This window comes from Eleutherodactylus coqui, chromosome 2, assembly GCF_035609145.1.
Source record: "Eleutherodactylus coqui strain aEleCoq1 chromosome 2, aEleCoq1.hap1, whole genome shotgun sequence".
Taxonomy (NCBI): Eukaryota; Metazoa; Chordata; class Amphibia; order Anura; family Eleutherodactylidae; genus Eleutherodactylus; species Eleutherodactylus coqui.
The window spans coordinates 4181860-4203878 of NC_089838.1; the positions used below are offsets into that span (position 1 = coordinate 4181860).

General features: G+C 47.3%; 1 protein-coding gene across 1 annotated transcript in view; it reads right to left on the minus strand.

Annotated features, from left to right (window-relative positions):
* ARHGAP8 (Rho GTPase activating protein 8) overlaps positions 1-22019 on the minus strand; it is a 57168-nt gene that overhangs the window by 21700 nt on the left and 13449 nt on the right. The window contains exons 4-8 of the mRNA XM_066590186.1: positions 21322-21409; positions 16303-16434; positions 12416-12502; positions 9187-9285; positions 7687-7797 (exon numbers count right to left, since the gene is read on the minus strand). Coding sequence (XP_066446283.1) covers positions 7687-7797; positions 9187-9285; positions 12416-12502; positions 16303-16434; positions 21322-21409 — 517 coding nt within the window. The remainder of the gene's footprint in view (positions 1-7686; positions 7798-9186; positions 9286-12415; positions 12503-16302; positions 16435-21321; positions 21410-22019) is intronic.

The window sequence follows — 22019 nt, forward strand, 5'->3', positions numbered from 1 at the left end:
ATCCATTGCCTATATAACACATGGCCTGTTGTTAGGGCCAGATACTCTACAGAGGATATATTGCGCTGGATGTGAAAGCTTATATACCAGCAGAGAACTTAAACAGGGATCTATTAGGGGGAGCAGAGAAAGAAGCTGCATCACATCTATATGCCTATATGAAATGTGGTCTGTACATTGGGAGAGGATAGATTTCTGCTGCTGTCAATAATAGCAAAGCAGACAGATAAACTACCATTTGGCATGGTGAATACTGCAGTTCTCTGTGGCCTCAGACGTTATTTATAATTGCCAATCCGGCCACTACAAATTATTTGCAGACCCTACGCAGATAGTAAGGGGGGTTGGAAAATTCAATTACACTGCGCCAAACATGGACAGATACGAGCTACACTCTGTGGCCCTTTATGCTCACATTTCGTGCCTCCCAGGGATCGCACCTTTTAAAATCGGCAATGGTGTTTTGTGTTAATATAAAACAAAAAGAAAACCAAACAGGGATACAGCAAATACACACAGTGTGTGTCAGTGGTCTCACACATTGTTCAGAGACGCCAGTCCAGCCACGGCAAATTATTTGCAGGCCTTACGCAACTACCAGTGGTATTCTACTAAATACAAAGTTCGCTGATAAGTTGCATAAAACTACACTAAAAAATAAAATAAAAAAAATGGAAACATGAAGAAAGCAAGAGAAGTGTCAGTGGTGATGGTGGAGGTGGTAGAGGACGGAACAAGTCGGCACTTCAAGCGGCTCACACTGACGCAACAGGTCCACGGAGGCGAAGAAAGACTGCTGCATTAATTAGAACTGATTCTGCCTGCGTGTTACATCCGCAGCACGAAGGGAAAGATGGTTGGCTGGATCACACAGCATGCCTCAAGTATCGCCCCTTTACTTCCCCCCGTGCCATATCCCCTGCACCCTCCAAAGCAGTCCACAAGAATCAACCTGAGAATCCGCCTTGATCATTCAGTGTCATGGATGTCAATGGGGCAATCCAAACAACCAGAAGGACAAGACCAAGACATTGAATACATTGATGACCAATCATATTGTTCTCCGAAGAGGAATATGAAGGTGGGTCAGTGCAGATGGTCAGCCCAACACAGGCAATGTGTATTCAGGGGGATGTGGAAGCGGAGGGGCAGCTCCCGGTGCTCACTGTGACATAGAGTCCACTCAGGAGAAGGAGGACGGAGAAGAGGAGGTGGAAGAGGATTAAGTACTCAATCTAACATGGAGAGGTAGGGAGAGTTATCATAGCAACTCACAAGGCAACAAGTGTCACAGAAAAACAAAAGAGCAGTGCCATCAGATACTATTAGTCGCACCAACATCAGGCCCACAGCTAGGTCTGCTCACAGGCAAGAACGAACCTCAACACAATGTGTATGAACAGTTGCAGCATCCAAGGAGGCAGCCCACAGCCGAGGAGACAGCGGGGTAGAGAAAGGCCTTGTCATGGAGCTCTACCATCTCCTCCACTGGGGGTAGCTCAGGACCCGACCACATTACTGCTGGGGGAGATCAAGGGATAGTTACTGGGGGTTACCTTAAGTCCAATTGTCACTCGTGGATCTTCCAGACAAAATAAAGTAGTCCACACATAAGGTAACTTTCTGAACGAGAACTGGAAATGGTCGGTTCTGTCCATTTACTGTAATCTTGGGAAAACTCCAATTCAACAGTCTTGGTACAAAAATAGCAGAACTAGAGTGGTGCGACAGGGAGGATTCTCGGGGTCCTTGGAAAATCCACAGTCCCAGTTATCTGTGTGATCCCGTTCCCAGCAACTCTCTCTCTACCGGCCAACACTCACTCCAGCAGTCCACTACTTGCTGTATGCGGCCGATATTCCTGCAGAATGATTTAATCACTGAGTGGAATGTACGCCACAACGAATTGTTGCAATTCTGAACGCCAAAGGAGTCCACCGCTGCTTGATGGGGGTCTCTAATAAAGTGGCCATTCAGTACATTATATATGTGTGTATATATATATGTTTTCATACACGTGCCATTTCAGTGTTCGCCTATAAATCCTGCGGTAACATCTTTATCACCCCTATTCCTTCAGACGCTGCAGGAACGCACGCCTCTATTCCCATCACTCATCTGGAGATGAGCTGCGGGTTATTAAGCCATTTAGGGTTGACAATCATTTGGCGCAGCCGCCGGCACTAACTAAGCTGATCATTACAGCTCGGTAATTAATGCAGGAAGATGGCGGCTCCATCACACTCACCATTAATGAACCTTTACCCACTGAGCCGCTTCCTCACATACACCGCAGACAGACCTGTTACTGTAGTGAAGCCCCAGAAATGGTCCAAAGTGAAGATCTGACTCTTTATCTTCCTTTGTACAAAACCAACAGCATTAATTACCAGAAAGCAAAGTGACTTCTAAGAACTCCTCAGAGTTTGTCACAGCGATAACAAACGGCGCCGCGAGAAGGTAATTATCTGTGAAACAAACACCGAATTAGGATCTCGCCGCGATTTCTGCTATTTTTAGGGAATATGACATGCTAATAGGTACGAGGATCGTTTATTCCTCCTCCTCTCATTACATGGAACATTCTTAAAGGAAGGCTGTCACATAATATTCACCTATTAAACTCAATTACCTGACGCCTGAGCGACTGAATGATGATTAAACCGGCACCGTTACCTCTGTGCACCGACTCCCATCTCTAGATGGAGGCGCAGACAGGCTTCCCGTGCCGTATGTTAGTCAGCCTCAGACCATCTGATGGGCGCTTCACATCTGCCAGCGGTCCTGGAAGTCATTAGGACCAGTTCCGTCTGCTGTGCATGAGGACTAAACCCCGCCCCCAGGTAATGTCACGGCGCCATCATGGCCTATAGATTTGAGTGGTCTTGGTGGCAGGAGCTGCTTAACAGAGGCAGAGATACTCCAGACCAATGTGAGTGCTGCATGCAGGGCTGCAACGGACGTGGCGGCAGCCGTTACCGGAGACCCAGCAGAGAGCTTAGTGAGGGCCTGATGATCCACGTGGAAGGAGAGGGAGTCTCCCCTACTGCTGAGGACGATGTCCTCGAAGAAGATGACGGCACCGTGGTAATGTAATCGCCGAAAGCTTCAAGAAACGTAAAGGTAGTCCAACGACTTTGGGGGTGACAGCGCTACACGCTTATATGAGATGTTAGGTTCACGTGAGATTAAAGTTGAGATGATATTCGCACCTCCGGTACATGTGATCCCGCAGTGACACGGAGCTCCTAAAGTTAGTGAAATGTTCTGCCCCCTACGGTGCATTAGGCCGGGAGCTTGACATGCCATGGACCTTCGGTATTACAGAGTACAATGATGAACAGGAAGTACCACGAGGACAGCGGTCAGTGATGATGGATATAAGTAAGAAGTGCCTTGTCCCCCGCAGTAATCCCCCTATGTGTAACGGACGTGGTGGCAAGAGACACCGGGGGAAGTAGAGGAGATGTGTGGAGCTAGAAGGAAAAAAAGGAGATCAATTGCCGAGAGTCTAGAAATATATAATTGATTTGCTTATTTCATCAGGCTTCCCAGGGTCTTCCCATACGTTGCAGCCTGTTCCGGAGTAAATGAGGGCATCAACTCTAATCCAGAGTTTAGTTACATTGGGCAAGACCACCAGATGTGAAGCATATCACCAGCGGATTGACAACTGCCAATAAACTTGAGGGGTAGCCGGGTACTCTGTGGGCTAGCCTGGTTGGAACCAAGTACCTTGCCTCTTTTATCCATGAACGCTCTGAAATTATACCTCAGCCACAGTCCAGAAACAGCACCCCCTCCTGCTCATAGGTGGCATTTAGTATTGCAGCTCATGCTTTTCTTTTTCTTCCAAAACAGTGCAGCTCCTCTCTGTAGGTTATGTCTGGTACTGCAGCTCCCTCTATTAGCCAGTATCAGGAGTCACTAATGTAGAATGCCTCTAACTCTGATGGCCAATCCATGCAATCGTTAGAACAGCCAGCATGTGATACTACATTTCCCCACAAGTGGGCGCTGGAGGGGTAACACATGGCTAGTTGAAGCTTTCTTCAGTGATCACTGGGTTGGCTCAATTTACAAGGGGTTATGAGGCAAGAAGCAGCGACTAAAATATGAAGCCGTCAGGCCAAAATGGCTGCTGAAACTTTTCTCCAGTACTTCCCAGATCGAGCCACAAGACAGACAGGAGATTGACCGGCTTCGGGTCTCAACCTAAACTCCCAAACAGTGCTGCTGCACAGGAGCTAGTAGCACTGGCTCGCTCACAGAGCGGCCAGCAGTGGGGCGGGGCGGCTGTGGCAGATTTCACTCCTCACACTCCCCCGCCCCTCTCCATTGACTTAACCTAGCGGCCGTTCAGTACTGAACGGCTGCTATTTACACTGAGCGATCTGCTCATCATTTATCTTTTATGCTGCATATGGCGCTGGACCATGAGTTGAATGCCGATTGCTCAGTGTAAATAGCAGCCGTTCAGTACTGAACGGCTGCTATATTATGTCAATGGAGAGGGGCGGGGGAGCGAGGAGAGAAATCTGCTGCAGCCGCCCCGCTGTGAGCTAACGATACTAGGTCCGTCCAGGGGCTAGCATGTGCCGGGCATCGTTAGCCCGACATTTGTCCCATGTAAATGGGCCTTTACTCAGCAGGCACATGTGGTCGTACACAAAAGGAGCCTTTTGGCTTCACCAGAATTTCTTACGTTGAAGGTTGAGCACCCAGTATGCAAACGCGCCATCTCAAGTCAAAGAGGCGGTGCCATCACTCCTCCGATTCAGCGTGCCACAGCACAGGGCCGACCTCTGCTCCCGCTCGCCACCCTTCGTCATGTATTGACATTAGTGCTGGTAGCCATGTGCCGCTCTAATACGGAGCGTAAATACGCCCGTGTGAATGAGCCCTTGGAAGGCAATCATAATGGTGATGTGGCCCTCGGTGAAAATGAGTATCACCCCCTGAGATAGAGGATAAGCCATCAGCAGATGAAGGAAGAAGATGGATGGAGACCGGGAAATGGGACATCTGTGAAGAAGGCAGAGATCAGCGGGGAGCGTTTTACAACTAGAAATACCTCAAAATGGGGTTTTCATTGATTTAATTAGATCTGGCTAATTGACCCTTGTTTGTGGAGACGACCCCTATTCCTCCCCTGGTTATATAGGAGGGGCCCCGCAAAGTAACTCAGCTCCACACCCTTATGAAGCTGTGAAGAAAGAGAATCCCACTGCCATGGAGCCGCCATGTGTCCAAGTCTCTTCCCCCCGTATCTATATGTGACGTCTCCATCGAATAACCTTATTGTTTCATTATCCAAGAATATCTGGTAATTACTCCCTAATCCCGGAGCGCGACGCTCTGCAGGGAAATGCTCTGCAGACCATTGTGCTGATGTATAGTGATGAGTAAGAGGGGAGTTTACACGAAACAGTTAAAGCGACCCGAACTACTTCTGATGATGGTTCCTCTTCCTGGATGCTGTTTAGTTCCACATTGCAATCCAAAGGGGTAAACGTTAAATCATCCATATATCTTTAACCCCTTAGTGACCACCCCTATACCTTTTTACTGACCTTACTAATGGGCTTTAACCTGCACATACATCTTTTTAGGGAGGTGGCTTGGCTGATGATCACTGACAGCCTGGCTCCTGCTATGACAGGCAAGAGAGGAGATGCTAACAGTTTAACCCATTACATGCCACGATCAATGGCAACTGCAGCATCAAAGCAGATCACAGGAGGAAAGGGGTCCTTCTGTCACCCACTGGCACCCCAATGGGCAATGTGATTCAAAGGTACCAATGGGTTCCCATGGTTACTTGAAGGCCGGACAAAGGCCTAAGTGTTTGCCATGTATCTCAGCCTACTAGACCCTGTCTGCGGCAGAGTGTAATAGGCTCAGTAGAATGCACTACATAAGTAATGCAGTGCACTATCTTAGCGATCGAACCATCACATCTTCAAGTCCCCTTGAAGGACTAAAAAAATAGCATAAAAAAGTTCAATAAAGGTTAATTTACAGCAGGCCTGCACAACTTGGCGGTACGTAGGGGCTAAAATTAACGAGAGGCAAACCTCTTGGGATTGGTTTTTAGTGGCTCACTTTGTAATTAAAGGTAATGAAAGTGTAATTAATACCTCTACTTACATAGTAAGCCTCTGAAAACCTATTAGACACATTCTGCGAGTATTCTTAACGTTACACGTAGTTAATCAAGTGTCAACCAAGTGTTACCTTAATGCCAGTAGTAATAGTGTGCGCAGGTGTCCCTATAATAGTTATAGTGCCCTGGGTGTCCCCTTTACAGTCATAGTGCCCCCAGGTGTCCCTTTAATAGTCATTGTGCCCCTAGGTGTCTCCTTTATAGTCTTATTGCCCTAGCTATCCCCATAATAATAAAAGTGCCATCTTAGTATAAATAGTGCCCTTAGGTGTCCCTTTAATAGTTATAGCGCCCTGGGTGTCCCCTTTATAGTCATAGTGCCTTCAGGTGTCCCTTTAAATAGTCATAGTGCCCCCCGGTGTCCCTTTAATAGTCATATTGCCCCCAGGTGTCTCCTTTATAGTCATAGTGCCTTCAGGTGTCCCTTTAATAGTCATTGTGCTCCTAGGTGTCCCCTTTATAGTCATAGTGCCCTCAGGTGTCTCCTTTATAGTCATAGTGCCTTCAGGTGTCCCTTTAATAGTCATTGTGCTCCTAGGTGTCCCCTTTATAGTCATAGTGCCCTCAGGTGTCTCCTTTATAGTCATAGTGCCCTCAGGTGTCCCTTTAATAGTCATTGTGCTCCTAGGTGTCCCCTTTATAGTCATAGTGCCCTCAGGTGTGCCCTTAATAATCACAGTGCCCTAGCTATCCCCATAATAATAAAAGTGCCATCTTAGTATAAATAGTGCGCCCAGGTTCCCCTAGTGCTTCCAAAGCAATTCTATAAAGGGCAACCCCCGAGGCACACAGCAGCTCCAGCAGGCTTGGAAGCATCGAGGCCATTTTCAGGAGGCTGTAAAGCAGTTGTATCCCCATGCTGGAGATGACGGACCACCATCATTCCTGAAGACCGAGGGCCAAGATGAAGAACCAGACAAACTCCTGGGGTGAAGTGTCCAAGAGCAAGCAGGAAGAGAGGAAGGCTCCCTCTCCCCATATTGCCGGACACCCTGGTGGCGCTGCTGAAGACCCCATCACGGATGCCTCAAAGCTGAGGTGACGGAGACAGCGCAAAAAATGTGTTTGTGTATTTTTTTTTACATGTGGCCCCACGGATCGGCAGGAAAGCAAGAGATTTAAAATAAGAAAGAAGGCATGGCGCATGTGCTGGCACGGCGGCCGGCGGGCCGAGCGCATCCGCTGTGCAGAAGAAAGAAGATCCGGCCGCGACGGAGGAGACCTGCGCCGCATCCGGATAGGTGAGTAAAAATGCACTCAGAGTCCATGCGTGCCCGCGGACAGGAGGCCTTACTATGTATTTGCGCTGCTTCATTCACTTCAAAAGCCTTTAGTGGTGCATAACACGCACAAAAAAAGGACACACAGAGTATTTTTTTCACGCAATCGAACATCACGTAAACGAACCAATGAAATCTATGGGCTTGGCTCACTGCGTATTACACGGCGCAGACATGCCCATGTGAATAAGCCCCACGTCTGACCCAATGACTTTGTTTTAGGTAAGTAGAGAAACTTACTACTGAAGACTGACGCCAAACTGCTGTGTTGGGAGCGGAGGACGAGGCGGAGGGGCTTTACTGGCAGGCGGGGGTCTTCCTTTGTGTTGAACACGCAGTTTTTCATCATGCCTGGGATCAGAAGGTCAGAGTTTAGTGCATACAGATCGATCTCAGCTAGTTTTCATACAAGTGTCATATGACTGTGACCGAAGCCACACATGGTGGGGATCTATGATGCTGTGGGCCGGGTCAGCAGACCGCGGTGGATCTACGGCACTCATCCATAATACCTGTTGTGTGAAAGAGGTCTTAACAAGATCATTTTCCTGTATAATTAGAATTGCTAAATTATATTTTAGCAATTCTAATTAAGTTCTAAGGTCAGTGTTTATTTTTTACCGACCTTGTAAAGGATGGAAGGCTACCTGGACCAAGGGGGGATTGAACTTGCAACCTTCAGGTCATGAGCAAGAGCTGCGGCATCTGATGTACGCAGAGATCCTGTTTCCTCCCCCGGAGTGTGAGCTGCGTACTGTAGATGCTGTGGGAGGAAGCAGGGTCTCTGTGTCCAGCAGCCGTGGTGGCCGGACCACAACTGCTTCAGTGAGTAAACTACTTGCTTTCACGGCTGTTGCTCATGGGTGAGTAGGAGGGTACACAATTACCATTGGGGTCACAAATAGGGACACTATTATTATTGGGCCCACTGATGGGGGTGCAGTGTTACCACTGTGGCTACTGAGAGGGAGTGCTTCTATAATAGGGGCCACTGAGAAAGGACGGTATTACTATAGGGGGCCACCGGAATAAGAGAGGTAACATTATAAATTGCAATAAGCCACGCCCCTTTTACATTGACCGGTGTTTTTGGTGACCCTAGCTGTCCATGTTATAGACCTATTAAGCTTTGCACATGGATGTATTTGCACACGAACCAATGGTGCATGTGATAAAGCTCATGGCAAGCTCAAGGGCAGAATAGATTATAAGATGTGGTACAGGGGTTTACCTCCCTTCCTACATCTGTTTCCTAATCTGTACCTCCACCTGGATGGGCCCAATAGCTAACATTCAGAAGCCCTGGAGTCCATCCCATTTTCACGGCCAGAAAACCCAACAGCCTTAGATTCAGTAGGGCAGTTCTGGGGTATTCCCACCACCCTGGGGGGGCAGCAGACATGTCCTGTAAGGGTGGCTGGGAATCAAGAAGAAAAAACAGCCTATACTCACCCTTTTCACTTAGTGAGATGGACATTATTATGGATGGGGGGCATTTGGAGGCATTATAGTGCGTATGTTCCTGGCTACAGAGACACGACTTCTGTACCACTACTAAACCTTGGTCACAGGGCCAGCTTAAAGGGGGGGATTTTGATATTTTTTGGATAATTTGCTAAAAATTATGGCCAAAAATATGAGATTTATTGGCAGCCCTTTATGTTCTCGAGTGTGAGGCAGCCATACTTGTAGGTCCGGAGGTGGCCTCATGCTATATACGATAACCATTGTGCCACTTACTGCAACACGTCTTGTGGGATGATCAGCCGGTTGAAGCGCAGATGGTCCCGAAGGTCACTGAGGTGATTCATGTAGAGAACCTTCTTGCCAAACTTGTGACTGAGTAAAATAAGAGAAGAGTCACTTTCTAAGGAGGTTCGTGAATCTTATGGAGCTCCGGCCACTGACAGCCGAGGCTTCCCTCATCAAGGGTTAATCCTATCACCCCGAGCAGAGTAGGTTTCCAAACATGATTAATTTATCAGCGGTCGGCTCAGGAGATTACCACGTTGTATCTTGTAGCACCTATAGAGTTTGTCATTTTCGCTGAATATAATTTGTGAGGAGCAAAAAGCAAGAGGAAAGATGAAAAATGTGAGAGCGGCAGAAGGGTTCCAGAATGCTGAGTGCAGCGCGGAGATCGCCGACGATCTTATCACACCCAACGCTTGGCTCCAGAAGAGAAAATAATTACATAAAAACCTGAGGGATAAAACAAATGACAGGACTGTGCAAATCTCTGTTTGTTTCTGCAATTGCAAACCGATTAAGTTCCAGCCAAGAACAAGGGATGATGGAAGCAAAATACATGGAGTTTAGGCGCAAGAACGCATCTGAAGTCTTAGTTGGGGAAATGGGTGGACATCATAGTGGGTCCCACTCTTTGGACCTGAATGGACAGTTGCATCCTGTTTTGATGGATTATGTCTTAAAGGGGTTTGCCAAAATACCCAAGCCCATCCTGAATGTGAGGCCTGGGGCAAACAGCCGATTGACTTGGGTTCTGCTCTTGGCACCCCAAACAATAAGCTGATTTTACCGGTGGAACCCAAGGCCACCCAAGTATTTCCGTACGCTGCAAGGGAAGTTCTGCCAGGGTGAGGGCCATTCTGTTACGTGTTGCTCCTCTATGCAGGGTCCCCCTTTCCTTTCTGGTAGTTGTCTTGTTAATGTAGGGACTCACAAGACAACGAGGACCTTTACCTTTACCTTGAGAGCTACGTGTTTGGGCTAAAATACAAACCAATACCTACTTACAGATATTTCCATCTGTCTGATTGTTTAGTACATTGGTAAGCAGGAGGCCGTCTGGTGTCTTGTTGGGTTTGATATGCCTGCGGGTGTTTGTCTGTACGTCTGGTTTATGCTTGTTTGTTGTTGGGGTCTGGTCATGTATTCACATCTCAGCTCCCCTCTCTCCTGTTATAAAAATATGTAGTGTAGGTCGTGGTTACTACCTAACATGTTCTAACTGAGCAGCTCTCGGTTTCGGGTCATAGAAAGGGTCCTAAGTGGGGGACCCCGGTCTATGACATTCATATGAGCTAATAGGGCATATCAACAAGGGTTGCGTTTAGGCAGGCGGATGTGGATCTACCTTGCCACATATCGGTTTGACTATGGACTGAGGAAATAGCACTTGGGGAACTCTGGTTTTCACCCATGACCCCACCAAGCAGGATATGGTCTTAACTACAGGGTCCCCAAGCCGTTACTCATCCAGATAGACCTTGTAGTGTGGCTGCTCACATTGCACTGGGCTGAAGCATGGTACCTGATGGTGTCAACAGGTTAGTATCCAGAAGACTAGCAGTGGTCAGGGCTGGCAGCAAGCAGTAACATAGTCCAGAATAAAGAGCCAAGGTCAGGGAGCACAGGAGTCAGAATGGTCAGGAACACAAGGGTCAGAATCTGATTACACATCTTACTTTATCACAATGGCTGATGGGACCAATTGCTTAGGCATGTTCTATGGGGGTAGGATGTCTAAAATAGCTGGAGGTAGAGTGGGACTGGCTGGGAACAAGTGAGCAGCGACAGTGAACCATGACAGTTGTGCTCTTGGCACAACCTCTTCATGACCCTCTTACACGACCAAATGTCGTTCATTGGCTGGCCATTGCTTTTTAGAAAGCATAAAATGGCCTTGTGGCCAGCTGTACATCTGGCCATGTGAACCCGGCTCTATGGAGGTGAAGAATCGCAATAATGATCCTCCTCTCACCATGCAGGTAGCTGACTACCAAATGGAGGAGCCAATGTGATTGTTTTTAATTTGTTATTTCCCCTTCTGTGATGCATTTATATTAGTGTAGGGACCCACCACAACGCAAGGAACCGTGAAGTGGTTAGTGGGCTCATGTATCCTGGCCAACATCCAACCAATGCCTTGCATTTATTATCTATCATTCACATGCAGTGTGGCATTAAGACTCCAGGGGGAGCCCAGGGTGGCAGTACCAATGTGGTTCACTGATGGATATGCAGGGCAACCCGCCGAATTATCATGGTGTCATTAATAGGTTGCCGGTCTGCATGGTGAACTACATATATCAGAATGGTCTGGCACCCTGTATCCACTATGTGTGGGAGTGTACACCAAGCAGCCACCCCCCTCATTATCAGGAGGCAGTGTGAGTGGTTGTCTTATCGGTGCCCTCACAGGTGTTATTGGCTCCTCCATTTGGTAGTCAGCTACCTGCATGGTGAGAGGAGGATGCATCTATATGCACTCCTCACTCAGTAAGGAACGGCCATTTTTCTAACATGCAGATTTTAGTGTAAATTTTTCCAAAGAGCCGAAATATTCTGCAGTATGTGAAAGCGCCACAAGGTGTCTGGCATGCAATGCTACATTTCTCCTGTGGTGGCTAAGCTATTGCTATTCATGAATGAATAGCTAAGGGCTATGTGTCATTGGCTGAGCGCTCAGCCAATAGCTAAGCACTAGCTGCTATTGGCTAAGCCCTAAGCCAATCTGCACAGCCCTTTCAGGAGGCAGGGATTTTTAAATCCCCGCCTGCTGAAAGTGCTGGACAGCAGTGCAGAGGACATCAGGACTGTCATCTGGAGTTCCAGGATTCTTGATTACAGAATGCTTTGTAAGTGAGGCTAGCCTTGGTAATCACCGGGACGCAAGCATTAAGCCCCCTTCATTGTTTACAAAGACACAAGAACTTGTCCTGATACTATACCTTGTCCCATACAGACAAACGACGAGTGTGCCAAACTCACAGAAATGACGTGGTCCCTTCATTGTCCTGAACGGAGGGGTCTAGAAGGTCAAACCTCCACTGATCAAGCTCATCCTGGAGAACCCCTTAAACTCTTTGATGGTATATAGATGACTGAAAACTGGGTATTTCTTATATGGAGTACTTTGGCTCTGGGACCCCTTAATGAGTTCTCAAGCAGTGCCTAATGTTTATATATACCCTGACTCATATACAGAGCTGTATATTATATTCACCTTATCACTGGCTTAAAAATCTTCCACAGGACCTTGATGAAGTTGGTTGGATGAACCACATACAGAGCCTTCAGATTTTTCTTGTATCTAGCAGAACAAAGACACAATTTTCAATAGCATGCAATGGAAATGGTAATATGCTCTTGCTAATAGAGGAGGGCACTGAGCATGGGGATCCCGCTCTATGAAGTACATGTACCCTAACAGAAAATATGGACAATGGTTGTTCTCATGAAACAGCACCTTTAATGAGCACCTTAGCATGACATTCTGTGGGTGTGGTCTGTACTCATGGGTGGGGTTTACATAGAAAAACACCACCCATGAGTATGGATGCCATGTCCTTAGAACACTGTGATAGACAATTGTGTGACTGTAATTACCTGTGACTAGGCAGAACTTGTGCTGAGGAGAATCCCTGAAGGCAAATCAGATGGAAGACAAACATAGAACTCAGAAACAGCTGAATACATGATTGCAACTACTTGAGCGTAGGCGATGACTCGAGGAGTTATGTTGACATATGAGATGCTCACCTCTTAAAGGGGTATTCTGGCTTTAGCAAATGAAGGTTATGCTTTGTATTACTAAGAGCTATACATTTTCCCTGCCATCAAATCTGCCCATATAAGTGCCCCGCCTGTTACCAGTGAACTCAACCAATAGAACTCTGTTTTGGGTTGAACATTGAAAAAAGTTCAGTTTTGGCACAAACCCAAACCAAGTTTTTATCAAAGTTCTATTCAAAACAGGGTTCTACTGGATCGGTTCGCTGAACACTGGTCCTGAACACTGGTGTGTAGCACGGGCTAGGAACTATAGAAGCCCTATATAAGACTCAGAGTGTGGTACAGGGCTTTTATAGCTTTTGGAAAGGGTTACACACCAGTTTTAGGAGTTTTGGTGAACTTCTTCTTTGGTTCGTACTAATTCAAACCAAGTTTGTCCGAACCTAACTTTTCAGATAGAGTGCTATTACTCCTCACGGTGATGTCCCAAGGTGCAGCTCATCAGCGACCCCGCAATACATTTGCTTCGCTCTGTAAGGTTTCATGTTCTGAGCTGTGTTCTGGTATTGTATCTATGTATTGAGGTTGGTTTGTACTGCATTCATGTTATGATTTTTGTTCGGGGCTGTATTTATGTTATGAGCTCAGTTCTAATGCTGTATTTATGCTATAAGCTTATGCTTGGTACTGGTGCTGTATTTATGCTATAAGCTAATGCTTGGTACTGGTGCTGTATTTATGCTATGAGCTTATGCTTGGTACTGGTGCTGTATTTATGTTATAAGCTTATGCTTGGTACTGGTGCTGTATTTATGTTATAAGCTTATGCTTGGTACTGGTGCTGTATTTATGTTATAAGCTTATGCTTGGTACTGGTGCTGTATTTATGCTATAAGCTTATGCTTGGTACTGGTGCTGTATTTATGTTATAAGCTTATGCTTGGTACTGGTGCTGTATTTATGTTATAAGCTTGTTTCTGCTGTTGTATTTCTGTACTGAGCTCAGTTTTGGTTCTGAATAAGCTTGGTTATTGAGGCTGAATTCATGTTATGAGATTGGTTCTGGTGTTGTATTGAAGTACTGATTTTGGTTCTGCTGCTCTATTTATGCTATGAGCATGGTACTAGTACTGCATTTATGTTAGAAGCTTGGTTCAAGAGCTTATTTATGTATGGAGCTTGGTTCTGGTGTTGTATGAATGCTACAAGCTTGGTTCCGATACAGTATTTATTGACTGAGCTGTTCTGGTGCTGTATTTATGGTATGAGGTTTGCTTTGGTGCTGCATTTATGTACTAAGCTCAGTTCTGGTGCTGTATTTATGTTATCAGATTGGTTCTGCAGCTATATTTATGTTATGTTCTTGGTTCTGGAACAGTATTTATTCCTTGAGCTGTTCTGGTGTAGATATGCTGCTATCTTGCTGTCTTCTGCACGAGGAGAATGCAGGCAGTCTGACTTTCAGTGCAATATATGCCTTGCTTTTTTTCTTATGGTTGGGGTAGGCCAAGAAAAAGGCAGCACAGGATGCCACCTAACCACCTAGGGTCGGCACTGCTGGTAGTGAACAATGAAGGCTATATTAAATGACAGCAAGCAGAGATCCTAAAAAGGCTGTGAAAATGTTACAAAGTATATATTGGAAAATAATACAACTCTTCATCATACAATGGATCATCCTGAAAGCGGAATACGGCTTTAACTAAAATCACACGATCCGATCCCAGAAATCGCAGCAAACACTCTATAATGGAGTGCGGGAGACGATCCCACCGCTGATTGCAGGACTGACACATTCTGCTCCGTTATCCTCGCCTCCCTTTGAAGGCCTTACATCTGATATTCGCGGTTTCGCAGTCTCACGGTGACAAAGAAATTATTGGAGGCATTTTATCAAAAGTCCCTCTGAAGTCTGGAGGGCCGTGATTTCGTGTAACGGAGCCGCCATCAAAGCCGCCGCCGAAAATGCTGCAAACGCTAATAGTTCTCAATCCAAATAGGAAGAAATAGTCAGTTTGATAGATCTGCTGTGTACACAACGCCGCGCAGATACGGAGCGGCATCCTTATTAGATGGGAGAATACTGAGAAGCAACATAAGAGGGGCGAAGAAGGTTCTCTCCACCCAAACTGCATGTAATATACACAGAGTGGCCGCTTTATTACAGACTCCATCTAGTAGCGCCAACAGGGAGCTTCTTGTAGTCGCCGCAGATTAGATGGCGGTGCTGACGTGCTCCGATCAGCTGATAGAAGGGGTCAGCGATTCATGCTGCTCGCACCAAACGGCCACAGCGCAGGGCAGCACAAACCCGTCTCCATCTGACCAGGAGATGTTTTCCCGCTGCTCAGTGATACAAGTTTTGCGCTCTTTTGCCCGCTGGAGTCTCACCTCTCTGTTTCTCTTACACACAATGGCGCTGGAACCGGTCGCCTGCTGTTATACCGCATCTGTGCGGAGGAACAACTTGTTGTACATTCAGAAACATTAGTCGGAGCGCCAGTGTTGTAATCAGCTGCAGTTTGCTTGCCTGTGCAGAACCTGTTCATCAGAGCGATTCCTGACATCCTCCTCTGACCCCTTTCATCAACAAGTTGTTTCTGTCCACAGGATCCCCTTTCGCTAGGTGGTTGTTTCTCGATCAGCCATTCTCTATATACTCTCTACACTGCTGCACGAGAAACCCCACAAGGTTGGCAGTGACATCCGGCTAGTCCAGCACCGATGACCGGCCTCGTTGGAATCACTCAGATCGCTGGATTTTCCCATCTAATGTGGATTCACACTGAACTTGTCACATGATTATATGCTGCGCTCCGGGGTCACGGGAGGATTACCATACAGGTAAGCACCAATCAGGAAAGGGCCGAGTGTTACGTCTGCAGAGGATGTGCTGACAAGCACCTGCAGACTGCACAATAATTGCTCACAGTGCGGCGGCCAAAGCAAACTGACATAATAAATGGGAAGTCTTTCCCTAAATATGTAACGAATGAGAGAGAGCGTCCTGCCTAACACGGCAGACTGATCACGTCGATAGATGCAGGCCTGCACTCGTTTCTGGGACCTCAGTAACCGTACATGGCCAAACTGAGCAAGGACAAAACAAAATAAAACACAGCAGAGAATAAGTTGTAGCACTCAGAGCCGTCCGGAGTAAGGAGCAGTGGACGGCACGCCGTCCACGGGGGCCACTATCGCTGCGTTTTTCTCAATAGGACTTTCTAATGTTAAAATCGCACAGAAATGGCAAAAGAACAAAAAGCGACTTTTGTGTGATGCGATTTTAACATTAGAAAGTCTCATTGAAAATAACGCAGCGATAAAAAAACGCTGGCGGGTAAAAGCCGTGAAACAGTGCGCCAATGTGTTACTTACTTCCGGTCAAAAGCCTTATAGGCGCTCTGCAGCCAACTCAGCGAGGGTTTATTGCGACTGTTCAAACCGTAATGGAAATAGACGAGCGTGTAGTCGTTCTCCACATACTGGTCCAGGGTGTGCCGCAGATATCTGAAAAACACAAAAGGGGCATAAAAATAGGTAATGTGAACATTTTTCAACAACCCCTGTTACCCAAGCCTTTTATTTCTCAGTATAGCCCTTTGTGCTATACTCCTGCCACAGCTGTGGCAGAAGTCCGCGGCATTCTCCCTATGTGTTCAATGGGGCTAGCTCTGCTGCCGCTGGCCCCATTGAAACCACTAGTGATATGCCGGTTGTATTTCGGCGTCTTTCTTGCGCAGTGAGGCGAGTATTTTCTCATGCTCTCGCAGCGCAAGAGAGAAAATATCGCTAGTGAGTGTCCGCCCTTAGGGGCACATCTGGGGGTAATATTACTATTGGAGCCACTGAGGAGTGCAGAGTTACTATTAGGGCCACAACTGGGGGCACTATTACTACTGGGTCCACTGCTTAAGGCACTATTACTATTGGAGCCACTACTAACAGAACTATTAGGGGTCTCTTGTGGCAGAGGGTGTTCAGGCAGCAGTATGCAGTCTTAAGCGCTGGCTCACAACCTGAGGGCTCCCACCCACTGGCGATATTTTCTCCACTGCGATGTGATTCTAAAGTTAAAGTCTCGCATCACAGTGCGAGAAAAAAAATCGGCATCACGCCGACATATCACCAGTCTTTTCAATAGGGCCAGCGGCAGCAGCGCTAGCCCCATTGAAAAGACATGGAGAATGCCGGGGACTTCTGCCACAGCTGTGGCAGGAGTTTCCTTCATGAATGAATAGCTAAGAGCTATGTGTGATTGGCTGAGCGCTCAGCCAATAGCTAAGCAGTAGCTGCTATTGGCTGAGCCCTCAGCCAATCTGCACAGCCCTTTCGGGAGGCGGGGATTTTTAAATCCCCGACTGCTGAAAGAGATCAGTAGCAGTGCCGGGGAGCCAGCCGGAGGACACAGCTGAGCACAGGAGAGGTGAGTAGGATTTTTTTTTTTTTTTTCACACTTATTGATGATTATCGGGGAAGGGCTTATATTTCAAGCCCTTCTCCGATAATCATTCTGCAGGGCTTGTCAGAAACCACTGCTTTCAATGGGATCGGCAGCAGTGCCGAACCCATTGAAAGCAATAGAATAGAATGCCGCGGACTTCTGCCACAGCTGTGACAGAGGATTCCTTCATCCCCGCGGTCCTCACGGGGATGAAGGAAACTCCTGTCACAGCTGTCACAGTAGATGCACTGTGTCAAGCTTTCTTGTCATTTCCAGTGTGTGTGTTGCACAGCTGCAGCGCTGGAGAGGTTAATCTCTAATAAAATCCAAAGCCTGCGTGTAAATGTATCAGTTATGTCATGTCATGTGGTGTCAGAGAGAGGTGATAAATATGAGTGATGGTGAGCAGGCAGAGAGACCATGTCTTCAGGAATGTGGTGATACAGGAGGTCCGGGTGCCTGGGGGCACCTTCAGTCCTCGTGCGCTGAAGCATGGAGGAAGAGGAGAGGTTTGCCGTGCTGCTATGATTGGATGCTAAATGGAGTGAGCCCCAGAGAGAGAAGGAGAGCATCAGGAAGTCTGTGGTGTTATGCAAGGTCCAGTGCAAAGCTACTGGTGATTTTATGTGTTTTCCTACGTGGCCACCTGGAGTCTGGATCACCACGTAGAGGTACACCCTGTTTGTCTGTCACACTCACGTGTCACTAAAGCTGGGAGGAGGTACTGCGAGTCAAGAATCTCTAAAGTTTATTCATTTAACTGCACAGAAAAGTCTGTCATTGAACTGCCTTGTATTGTTGTGATTATTCTCCAAGTGAAGGTATTGTCGGGCTCTGACCGTTCCCAGTGACCCGTGGTACTGCAAAGACTGTTTGTGGTTGTGTTTATTTGCCGGGGATCATACCAGTGGGAACGGTGGCGTCACAGTTACCCCCTGTTATCTAGTTTTGTGGGCATTCCCTATCCTAGCGGTGTCCGAGATGGACTGCAGTGCTACCCTGGCCTTGGCTGCGTGTGGCCCTCCGGGATGGAGCATGGTAAGTGCCACCGTGGCAAGTCAGCACCATTCCCCCCAGCTCTCCACGTATGTCAGGTGTCCGGGGTCTCCCTATGGGCCGTCAGTCACCTGAACTGCATCTGATGCCGAATACTGGGAACCGATACTTCTGTTAGATCTGAAGGTAAATTTATTTTGGAACAAGAAACACGTTACAAATCGGCTTATTTTCAATTTTCAGGAATAAAAAGCTTGAGATTTCGCAGAAACGTCCCGCTGTGCAGATCATATACTGCGTGCTACAGAGATCAGTCAGTACGATGCGCTGTGACAGTCTACGGACATAAAAGCCATTAGAGGCTGCAGGTTGTTACTCGGAGCCTCGGGCAATAATCTGCGCCGTGTCTGGGCTCTGCCAGGACTGAAGGAAGATCCAACCTGTGACACGTCTGTAGTATTTACATAGCGGACATCCCCGGCACTAGCGGCAGGGAGGTCTGCCGCCGGAATGTGGCAGCTACAGGTGTGTAGGAACCTTAAAGGAGCTGCTTTGTCTTAAAACAGTGCCACCCTTACTCACAGGTTGTGTGCGGTATTGCAGCTCCGCCCCGTTCCCAAGCTGTAGTACCAGATACAACCTGTGGACAAGCTTAGCACTGTTTTTGAAAAAAACAGCCATGCATTTGACTGAAATTCCATTAATGGACTCTAGAGTTGTTCTCTGTGCAAGAGGCTGGAAGAACTTGCTTATATTGACCTCTACGCAAGTGTACAGACTATAGAGGCAGACCTAGAAGCTTCTATGTAGCCCATGGAGAGGGGGGAGCAGCGATGTTTGGCCCCACCTGCTTTTTTACTGGACAGCAGAAACCAGTGCAAGACTTCCCTCTCCAGAGGAACTGAGTTGCAAGAAGACAACTTAGGCCGCCTGCAGACAGGCGGGTCAGATCCGGCGGCGAGAATCCTTGCCGCCGGATCCGACCCGAGCGCCTGCAGGGACCAGCGCGTACTCACCCACGCCCGGCGGCTCCAGCTGTTTGATGTGCCAGCTTGCCGGTGGCGGGTGAGTGACAGAGCCCCGCACAGAAATAGAGCATGCCGCGATTTGTTTGCCGCGCGATATTTCGCGCGGCCAAATTGCGGCCGTCTGCATAGGATTGCGTTTGTTAATGCAATCCTATGGAGGCTTCGAGCAGCGGAAATTCTGCGGGAAATCCCGCCGCGGAATTTCCGCTCCTGTGCAGGCAGCCTAAGGGTGGATTTACACGAGCGTGTGCCGTACATAGGTGTGCACAAACACGCATGAATGCAGGTCCGTGCCCATTGCCTTCAAGGGGGCTGAAGCTGCTGCCGACTGCCCCATTGCAAGCAACCCCTGCAGTGATTTTCGGGGAAGGGCTTTAAATATAAGACCTTCCCTGAAAATCATCCCAGTTTGTGTAAAAAAATAAAATATATGTTTATATTTTTAAATCTCCACCTGCTGAAAGAGCTTCCGAGCCGCGCAGGGAGAAGACAGGCTGGACGCGCCTGAGCCCCAGCAGCTGAGGAGAGGGGATTTTTTTTTTTTTTAACACATTCTGGGGATGATTTTCAGGGAAGGGCTTATATTTAAAGCCCTTCCCCAAAAATTACTGCAGGGGTTGCTTGCAGCCCATTGCTTTCAATGGGGCTGCAGAAGTGCCGGTCCCATTAAAAAGCAATGGGAGAACATCGCGATCCTCTGCCACAGCTGTGACAGGGGATTCTTTACTCCCTGTGGGGAATATTGATGCGCACTATGTCAGGCAACAGTCTGATTGAAGGGATTTTCCCATTACTTAAAAGTTGCTGCTGCCCAGGACATGTGACTGCTGTAGCCAATCACTGGCTATAGAAGGTCACTGCTGTGGCCGGTAATTGGCTGCAGCAGTCAAACTTCCTGGTCAGCACCAACTAGGAAGTACAGAGGGGTGGAGAAGCAGTCTGAAGTTGTTGGAAAACCCCTTTAACAAAGTTTATCTTCTGCTGACGAGAGTTTTAGTTGGTGACAGGGACGTGGACTTCAGGGGCCACAGATCGGCTCTACTAATTTGTGGGGGCACAAAGAGGCATTACTAATTTGCAGGGCACGGAGTGAGCACTATTACTTTATTAGGGCACATAGGTGGTACTATTACTTTCGAGGGGTGCAGAGTGGGCACTGTTATTTTTGGCACCACAGCGGGAGCACTATTACTTTGGGGCATGGCTGTAATACTTTTTATGTGCATTATTAATTTGTGGCGGATAAAGAATTATTACTGTGGGGGTACAAAAGAGGGCGCTATGACCGTGAAGCACAGAGATGGCATTATTTCTTGTGGTGGGGACTATGGGGGGATTATTACTGTGTCATGACACTAGTACTGTAGGGGAGACACTAAGGGAGGCACTATAACTGTATAGGGGTCAATGGGAGTGGCAACAGGATGGGAAGAGTGTGATGAGATAAGTTGTGGAAGGAAGTCTTCATGATGTGAAGAGATGAAAAGTGAAAATGCAGGTCACTGATCAGAGATAATGTCACATGTGATCACTGGAGGTAACTGCACTGTAATCACTATCATTGTGTAGAACTGGAATCTGATTATTACATGGTGACTGCATTATATAGAGGTATACTAGAGCTGAACTGCTGTATCCAAGACCTCCGTGTTATATAAGTTGTATTATAGATATGACGCATACAACGTCTATGAAGAATCTTTTTTTCGGGGGGAAGGGGAAGGGTGAATACACTCTGTGGAAGATGTACCTACCCCTACTGATCATGGGACTGGGGTGGAGCGGGGCATCTCATCCAGCGAATGCTCTGCTTGTGAAGTCCATGCCCCCTGCACCTGTGGGACTATATGGCACTAATCTACTGGCTTTGGGGATTTTTCTTTATTGCTGACGGGTTACATTGTCTGCCTTACACATACTACGACTTACTCCAGGAGTCGGACATGATCAATCTCATGACAAGGAGGGAGACGGCAGCAACTGAATGTGATCACTTTTCTCCCAGAGTTATCATCTCCTGGAAGACAAAAGTTATGATTGTATCAGAAAAACCATAAAAGTTATCAGAGATGCAATCATGTATCTTGTGGCATAACGGGGGCGCTATGCTGCAATCAGATGAATCGCCTCCAAGACATATGGTGGGCTATCCTCGCTGACCCACACGGAACATGTGACTCCGTCAGGTCCAGCTCTTGTAGCTGTGTTGTGGGTGGCTTCACAACGTAGATTCAGGATCTGATGCAGCAGAAGGAGTTACAAAAATGTGCAATGCTTATTTATGAAGAAAGGAATGACAGTAAGTAATGCTCTAATGACAAGTAGGCAATTAAACAGTTTCCGTGGAATCGTCTGTTGCTAAATCCTAGGATTACTAATACACTGGATGCAGTATGACACGACAGCAGTGACAGGTAATGGAGGTGCTGTACAGCGATCAGTCCTTTGCACGATGCATAACATAACTTGATGCACAATTCCTTTTGGCGGGGTTAAGACGCTATGAGGATCAATTTGTTCTCCTGCAAAAGTATCTCCATCATGCAGGATAGGGAATAACCTACTGATCAGGGGCGTCTCATCACTGAGACACCCACCGATCTCAAGATCGGGGGTCTCATGTCCTG